Raw genomic sequence first — 9,238 nt, 5'->3', positions numbered from 1 at the left:
GAAGTTTTGTTGCTGTTGTAGCTTAGACGTAGAAGTTTACTTTTGGTTTTAGTCTTCAGCTGTGCAGTGAGTGTGTTTAATTATTGAATTGTTGTTCATTTTAATTTGTAAACTCTCTGTAATGTAATATGTAACTCTAAAGAACGAGTCGGTATTGACATTGTGAGCTCGGTTTGACTTGTTGCTTAGTTTAAATGAAAAAATTTCGAAGTGTTTTCTTGTGCTTGTTAAGTTATCACGTTTCGAATTTGAATTTCTTTATTCGAAATTCGGGGCTTGACAGTTTTGGTAAAATTAGGGAGATCTACTTAGTTATTTAAGTATTCAAAAAGTGAATTGGAGGTTTAATAAGTAGAAGAGGTGCAAATATCAAATTTGCAGGTCCAACTAAAACCTCAATTTTAAAGTTCTTGTCAAAGATGAGATGATTTTGTATCTCACGTCAATGAAACATTATCATATAAGAGAACTCTGCAAAAATTACTTCATCAATTAACAAAATAATAGTAATTATTGGATGAGATTAATTAAAATTAGTAAGTATTGAAATACGTTTGATAAATTAAAAAATATAGGAGCAGAATTGATTTAAGCGGTAAAAATTAAGAAAATAAATTGAAATTTAGTTAAAAATTAATTGGGTCTTAAACTATTTAACAATTTAAATTTTACTTTCATCGATTACTGTTGGTGGCTGTCGGTGGCTGCCGTGGTGGGGTACGCTGTGAATCATTATGAATTAAAGACAATAGTATCATGGCTCTGTCAAAATGCTACCGACTTGAAGAGGATTTCTTCTTTACTTTACTGGCTGTAACGTAACAACAAGCGATCCAAGCACTTACTCGAATAGAAAAAGACTAAATAAAGTAGAGGGGCAGAAACGAGAATTTTATTCGGGATTTGTTTGCTACAGAGGTCAAATTGCGCGAGCAGCAAAAGCAAAACTGGAATTCTACTTTAGGATGGATGATTGGATGGGGAACATTACGATAGGTAAACAACTTGTCGTATTGAATTGGGGTTGGAACGATGTTATTTGTGATTTGGTTCTTTATCGAAAAGAACGTGATTTGTTTGATCTTGGTCCACATAATACTGCTCTTGGTTTGATCTGGTAAACACTAAATTGGCTACATACATGCAGTTGATTGGTTAGGCCAACTGGTGGTTGGCCTTATTTATTTGGTTGGACCGTTGTTAATAAATTGCATCTGACGCGGTTAACTTTCATTCACAAAACTTTTCCAAATTGATGGGACTTGCTTGTTGTCTTTTCAATAATCAATGCCACGTATACTTCCCATTAAATGCCGACACATCTAAACATGTAAACCATTATTGGGTCTCTCTCTCGCTCTCTCCCCCTGTCTCTGTGTAAGTGATTGGATCATATCACAGCTTCAAGAATAATCCGCTTCAATAATGCTGTATTTCTGTTTTTTGTGATACACATGTTGGTACTGTATTTGGGCAGGTGAAAGCTAGAGAACAGTCGAACAAACATGGGGGAGGAAGACATAAAGAGGAAACTGCTGATAAAGGAAGAAGATGAACGTGAACACGATTTGGGTTTGCAATACAGAGTGTGGAATGAAAGCAAGAAGATTTGGGTGATAGCTGGACCTGCTATATTCACCAGATTCTCTACTTTTGGAACAAATGTGGTCAGTCAAGCCTTCATTGGTCACATTGGCTCTACTGAGTTAGCTGCATATTCACTTGTCGTTACTGTACTGGTCAGGTTCGCAAATGGCATCCTGGTACGTATCTATGTCTTCTTCTTCTAAACAATCTGAATTCACAAAGTACATGTGTTGAAGTTGGTATTACGTCCTCTCATGGAAGAACTGATAGCTAGATAGCTAGGCAGACTTTCTTCTGTCTTCACTTGAAATATTTACAACACTTCAAAGAAACTTTGTTTAATAAGTACTGCAGTACTACATAACTAGATGTTGCTTTAGTGCTTTAATAACCGCCTTTCTGTTCTTAATTTTCGTAAATTAAGCAACGACAATCATAAATGCAGGTTTGAAGATCAGAATTCAAATCCCAAATTGTTGAGGCAAGCCACACAGTATATGTCTACTGGGGGCTTAGCCAGTCACTGGATTTTTTTCCCTCGGTGCAGTTAATAAACAACCAAGTATATTAGCAGACTAAATTTTACTAATCTATTATAAAATAATAAAGATGATAAAATGATTTCACTTCTACCCTCATAGTGACTCGAACCCATGACTTCATCATTAGGTAGTGGGTGCTCTAACTACTGAGCTAACACTTGGTTAGCTAAGTATTATCCATCCGAATATGTTAAACTATTCATATAGCACTCATAATTAATTACTTAGGGAAATGATCATTTACCTAATTTCAGCTTAAAAATTATTCACTTGCTCCACTAACAGTTTTTTAACCTCATTTACCCAAAACACTTTAAGGGATTATTTCCCTAATACCTAATTAATTCTTTTTTTTATTCTTTTTATTTATTTTGGGACTTTTTTTGCTCTCTCCTTCTTTCTTATTTAGAGAGATAAGTCATCCTCCACCTTGCTGTGTTTCGGTGACCAGTGGCCGGCCGCGGTCTCCGGCCACCGATGACCGGAATCCGGCGACCATTGACCGGAATCAGGAATTCGGCTACCGGATTGGTGACTGGATTCCGACGTCTGAATTTATTGCCCTCTAATAATACTCAGTAACCATATTATTGCCCCCCCAGTAATCATATTATTGCTTCCCAGTAACCATATTATTGCCCCACAGTAATCATATTATTGCCCCCCAGTAATCATATTATTGCTTCCCAGTAACCATATTATTGCCCCACAGTAATCATATTATTGCCCCCTCAGAAATCATATTGTTGTTCCCTAATACTCATATTATTGCCTCCAATAATCATATTATTGCCCTCCAGTTAATTGTATAAACTCCCGAAACCAAAATGAATACACTACAGGCACAAATCATTAATTTATATGCATATTATTGCCTCCAATACTCATATTATTGTCTCTCAATAATCATATTATTGTCCCGCAATATACATGTATAACTACTCAATAGAACTTTTTTTTTTCATTCTTCTTTCTTCTTTCCTTATAAGCCTTCTGCCAAATTTACCAAAAATAAAAAATAAAATAAAATAAAAAATTAGAACCACTAGATTGGGCGAGGTCGAGCTCCACAATCGCATCCAAACGGAGGAGCGTGGAGTTGATGCGCGACTGGGCGAGGTCGAGCTCGCAGGCCTTGGCGCTGACGTGGTTGGCGAGGTCGCAGGTGGAGGAGACGTTGGAGAGGACGTGGTCGGCGTTGGACTTGACGATGTCGAGGACCTAGGAGGATTTTTGGAGATTGGAGAGGTCGCGGATCTTGGAGCTGACGTGGTCGGCGAGGTCGCAGGTGGAGGAGACGTTGGAGAGGACGTGGTCGGCGTCGAACTTGACGATGTCGAGGACCTGGGAGGATTTCTGGAGATTGGAGAGGTGCTTGTTGAGGTCGGAGCGCTGGGAGAGAGGAGGTGGTCGAGGTTGAGATCCAGGGTGAGTCGTGGACTGCGGCGGAGGAGGAGAGTCGTCGCTGACTGGGACGGTGAGGAGGACCAGCGCCGGTGGCGAGTATGCAGGGCTCCGGCGACGGGCACGGGAAGGGGAGAGGGAGGGAGGGAGAGAGAGAGAGGGAGGGAGAGGGAGGGAGAGAGAGAGAGAGAGAGAATTGGGTAAGTGGTGTCAAAGACTATTGGATTGGGTAAATGGGGTTAAAAAACTCTTAGTAGAGTAAGTGGACAATTTTTAGGCTAAATTTGGGTAAGTGGTCACAGCCCCTAAATTTAGAGAAAAATTCAAGTACCATTCCCAAACTATGCTGCTAAGGCCAATTTGATACCCGAATTTTCAAAAGTATCAATGTGATACCTAAAGACCTATATTGGCATCAACATGATACTTTCGTCAAAAAAATCCAACTGCGCCGTTTGTTTGCTGACGTGGCAAGCACGTGGACAAAAAAAAAGGGCATAATAGACTTTTTACCCTTTTTTTTTATAATTCATTTCTTTTTCTTCTTCTTCTTATTCAACCTGACTCTTCTCCTTCTCTCTCCACCACCTCTCTCTCCTCTCCTTCTCCACCACCCAAACCATCACTAACCCCACCGATATCCTCTCCTCTCCTTCTCCCCGCCTTCATCGACCGCGACCCCTCCCTCAAGTCCCTCATCTCCTGCCTCGACCTCGCCGCCAACCCCAACTCCCGATCCCTGCCGAACTCCGCTTCTCCTATCACCCTCCACCGCCGCCACCGCCAACCCAACCCATCCTCTTCATCAAACTCTGGACCTCGTCAGCTCTGTTGCCTCATTAACCAAGAAAAAACAAGAACATCCAAAAGCTTATGGCCACAGAATTTGGCCCAACAAATAAAAAAATTCTTTCCATGTACAACATAATTTTATGATTATGCTCTTGAGCTAACCATATGCAGAAAGATATAAATATGTTCATGATTTTCTTTCTTCTACACATGCCACAGTCTGGCAATAAGAGTTGTCAGTCAAACCTGTGCTTCTCTTTACTCCCCCGGCAACATTTTGTTTAATAACATAGAGCATTATGATCTAGATTGGAGCTTTTTAGTCACTAGCCACCAAGTGTGCCACATATTGAGCATATAAAGCCAAAAACCACCTCTTTACCATTTCTTCTGCAGCTCCTTTGACAAAGAAGAAAGAATGATCCTGTAACTTGAATTAATTATGCTTTTCTCCCCTGCAACTCAGTTAGCTTGATGCCCACTTGATCCATCTCTTCGGCTCCTCACCTCGATGTTCTGGTGATTATATACCAAGCTTGTTCTTTTCACACACCTACTGCACATGTCTCTTGGATACAAAGACTTCCACTGCTACTACATCCTATCGTTGATCAGGAAACTTGCAGTAGAATGATGGCTTGATCATGTACTTCTTATAATGCTAAAGCCACCCAGTAGGCTATACACTTGCATAGGCAAAATCCACCGGACCAGTTAGCTCTGAGCCTCTCCACTAAAGCCACTTGCTGGCTCAGATAAATGATTTTCTGACAATGCTTCAGCCATGAGTGCGAAACGCAGTATAATGCAGAAGATTAGTGTGAAGAGAAACTAAGAAGTTTTCTTGGGACTTGCAATTCGTGAGCCCACATTCGCTGTGTGTCAACCTTGTCCTGCACTCAACTCGCACTTGCTGCGAAGACTTGTCAAAAGATGTCTTCCACCATTCCACAGTTTCTTCGCATCAATCTGATGGGCCTTCAATGCCACCGCGATTGGCATGTTGTTTCGTGCCACTCACTGGCACCTAGACTAGCTTGGTGCTGTAATCACTTAGCTGAATTTCCAAATACCAACGCTATTTCGTCGGTTTTGTGCAATTGTTAGTGACCTCTGAAGATTGATAGTCCTGCCCCCCAAGTCTATACATCATCTTCACAGAGTGTTTCTCTCAGACATTTCATCAAACACCTTGTGGGCATAGATCATATTCTCAGACTTTGGACGAAAACTCAACAAAATAACCCACAGAAGACCAATTTATCAGCAAACAGAGTACCATCAGTAGCTATTTCATGGGGATTGAGCTTGATTCTTCATAGAAACAGTGGGAGATTACTCCGGATTGGATATGTAACCTTCTGCAATTTGATTTTGTTTCTTCTCGCCGCAGGAGGAAACTCTCCCTGAATCCGCTCTGGCATCGAAAGCCTTCCGCCTTCATCGACCGCAACCCCTCCCTCAAGTCCCTCATCTCCTGCCTCGACCTCGCCGCCAACCCCAACTCCCGATCCCTGCCGAACTCCGCTTCTCCTATCACCCTCCACCGCCGCCGCCGCCGCCAACCCAACCTATCCTCTTCAATTTCTCAGCATCCAACCACCGAGCTCGAAGAAGAAGCAAACCCAGAAGAAGATTTAAAAAAAAAATTGGTGATGAGATTTAACATCAGGGTCATTTTGGCCTTTTCTCTTTCTTTTTTTTCTGACTTGTTTTCCACGTCAGCAAACAGACGGAACTGTTGGATTTTTTTGACGGAAATATCACATTGATGTCAATTTAGGTCTTTGGGTATCACATTGATACTTTTGAGAGTTCGGGTATCAAATTGGCCTTGACAGAATAGTTTGGGGACGGTAGCTGGATTTTTCTTTTAAATGTATGATCTAGAATTGTCTTCTTCATTTTTTTCTCAATATGATGGAATTTTTTTTTTATTTACCGACTCAAAAAATTGAAATGCTACTAATATTTAAAGTTTATATGTGATGCTTAACTGTTAATATATATATTATTTTTATCACGCCCTGTATAGATAAAATCCTAAGTTCGCTATTGCCCTCACTTGTTGTGGTTACAATTATAATCTGGGTCTCTTAATATCTGCAGCTGGGAATGGCTAGTGCGCTGGAAACTCTTTGTGGTCAATCATATGGTGCAAAACAATATGACATGCTTGGGGTACATCTTCAGAGATCATGGGTAGTGTTGTTTGTCAGCGCATTCTTCCTTGTTCCTATTTGCATCTTTACAACTCCAATCTTAGAGGCCTTAGGACAGGAACAGAATATTGCACAAGTGGCGGGCTATATTTCTCTCTGGGTAATCCCGGTGATTTTCGCCTTTGTTTTATCCTTTACCTGCCAAATGTACTTGCAAGCACAGAGCAAAAATTTGATCATAGCTTACTTGTCAGCAATTTCAATTGCAATCCACATCCTCCTTTCATGGCTTTTGACTGTGAAATATCAGCTTGGGATTCCTGGCGCAATGGTGTCCACAATTTTTGCATTTTGGATTCCCAACATTGGTCAACTTTTATTTGTTATATGTGGAGGATGCCCACAGACATGGAAAGGCTTCTCGATGTTAGCTTTTAAAGATCTCTGGGATGTCGTCAAGCTTTCTCTGTCTTCTGGTGTTATGCTTTGGTAATAAACTATTCTTGTTTTTTACTTTAACTTTCTGCCTTCCATTTTTTTCTTTGTTTCATTGTTCAATGGTAAGTTTCTATCAATCTACTGATCGGATATGGTTATTTGAGAAAATCAGAGAGGTATAGATGCAATTAATGCACCATAGGCTTAAGCTTGCATTTGAAGATACATAATAAATATTTTTGTCCCTCCAAAGGTATCAATATTAAAGTATTTTATTTTCTTTTTTCATTTCGTAAGTTTTCGAGGGTTGTTTGCTACATCCATGTTATGCTAAACTACTGCATGATTTATCTGCAACCACCAAGATTAGTCATCTCATGACTTACCTTGATATGAAAATCATATGGTTGTTCGGGAAGGAATGTCTTACAACTCCTTATTAGTACACAGTTGGAGTTTTCTGAGTGGAACTTCGATTTTTTCTTAACAGTCTGGAGCTTTGGTACAATACGGTCTTGGTTCTTTTAACTGGAAGTATGGAAAATGCTGAGGTTTCTATCGATGCTCTTTCTATCTGGTAATTTTCTCAACTTCTGTTTCTTTCATCGTATTTTATTCCCTTTCCCCTCAATACAGACCTAAACTATTTCATCTAAATCTGCTTTTGTTTTGCATTGATTCTGTTTTATTTAACTAAAAAATGTGTACAAATTCGTTGCAGTCTCAACATCAATGGGTGGGAAATGATGATATCCCTTGGCTTCTTGGCTGCAGCAAGGTACTTATTATATTCTCATCATCATATTTCATCAGAAGTTCATCAACATATGAGATTGAACTCATTAAAGTAGTTACTTGAGAGATCATTGTTGTACTGATGTTCGGCTTCTGCAATCTTCCAGTGTACGAGTGTCAAATGAGCTTGGACGAGGTAGCTCAAAAGGGGCGAAGTTCTCAATTGTGGTTATAGTGTTCACATCATTTGCCATCGGTGTTGTGTTGTTCTTCATTTTCCTATTCTTGAGGGAACGTCTATCCTACATCTTTACCAACGACGAAGAGGTAGCCAAAGCAGTTGCTGACTTGTCACCATTATTGGCCTTCTCCATATTGTTGAACAGTGTTCAGCCTGTGCTCTCCGGTATTGTTGACGTATTTTGAATTCTCAAACCATATCAGTTAGTATAACCATTAATTACCCAGACCAAAAGAAAATAATAGAACCATTACCAGTATATATTGACACAGAAGGAAAAAAGCGAGGTAAAAAAATACCCATTTTCATTAAAAATCGATCTGAAACAATCTGATCATTTTTGGTTATTATCGACAGGAGTTGCTCTGGGAGCTGGATGGCAGAGTACTGTAGCATATGTGAACATAGCATGTTATTACCTTATAGGCATTCCCGTTGGAGTTGTGCTTGGTTATGTTGTCAACCTACAAGTCAAAGTGAGCAATATTTGCACCTAGCTAGCATTCTTTTTCACTCATTTTAATTCGTGTATATATATATATATATATATATATATATATATATGGACAGTGAGCATAAACATACAATCATACTATGTGCTAATTGTTTTGTAGGGTGTTTGGATTGGAATGTTGTTCGGAACATTTGTGCAAACGATTGTACTACTAATACTCACCTACAGAACTGATTGGGATAATCAGGTAGGTTTTCCTTTCGACCTTTATTTTTTCAAGGAAAGAAAAAAACTTTGTTATAGAGCACTTGCTCTTACTATTGCCATTTGAACACCTACCTCGCATCAAACAGTTAAAAGTTAAAAATTGTTGGCGTGCAGGTAACAATAGCTCGTAATCGTGTTAACAAGTGGGCCGTTAAAGATAGTGGAGACCCAAGCTCCGACTCATAAGTTGCCTCGTCTATTTTTGTTTTTCCTAAATAGATTTGCTGAGTTCAATCTGTTTCATTTTTCTTGTTATCTATATAAGGAGGCAAGCTTAAACCCATTTATGACAGATTTAATTTCTAATTGGGTGCGTCTATTACTACCCTATCATTTTCTTAGTTCGCCTTACAAATATTTGAATTATTGAAAGACCATATTATCCAAGTGTAAAATGACTAATAAGTATACTAATTGTCTAAAATCTAAATATGGAAGGATATCTAAATACATAATCAATTATTAAATAATTAAGTAGTCATTGGATAACATTAATTTTCATCTTCTCCATCCAAATTTGAATTTATTATTAATTTTTAGTCTTTTTGTTGCATTCTTGTCGTTAATTCGTTATTCAATTTATAAAATCATTAGTGTTAACTTCTATTATTAAAAT

General features: G+C 39.0%; 1 protein-coding gene across 2 annotated transcripts; it reads left to right on the top strand.

Moving 5' to 3' along the window:
* Positions 1-1,236: 1,236 nt before the first annotated feature.
* On the top strand, positions 1,237-9,032 carry LOC112192192 (protein DETOXIFICATION 21). 2 transcript variants are annotated; one of them, XM_024331786.2, is made up of 9 exons: positions 1,237-1,377; positions 1,478-1,763; positions 6,435-6,976; positions 7,416-7,502; positions 7,647-7,703; positions 7,828-8,066; positions 8,259-8,377; positions 8,516-8,602; positions 8,737-9,032. In XM_024331786.2, the coding sequence occupies exons 2-9, from the start codon at positions 1,506-1,508 to the stop codon at positions 8,806-8,808; spliced, it is 1,461 nt and encodes a 486-aa protein (XP_024187554.1). In that variant the 5' UTR covers positions 1,237-1,377; positions 1,478-1,505; the 3' UTR covers positions 8,809-9,032. The 2 variants fall into 2 exon arrangements, with proteins under 2 accessions (XP_024187554.1, XP_024187555.1); XM_024331787.2 differs by lacking the exon at positions 1,237-1,377 and having other exon boundaries at positions 1,384-1,763.
* Positions 9,033-9,238: the final 206 nt, after the last annotated feature.

The sequence above is a fragment of the Rosa chinensis genome, chromosome 3 (assembly GCF_002994745.2).
Source record: "Rosa chinensis cultivar Old Blush chromosome 3, RchiOBHm-V2, whole genome shotgun sequence".
Lineage (NCBI taxonomy): Eukaryota > Viridiplantae > Streptophyta > Magnoliopsida > Rosales > Rosaceae > Rosa > Rosa chinensis.
The sequence above is the reverse complement of the archived record's forward strand: the minus strand, read 5'-3'. Positions and strand labels throughout refer to the sequence as shown.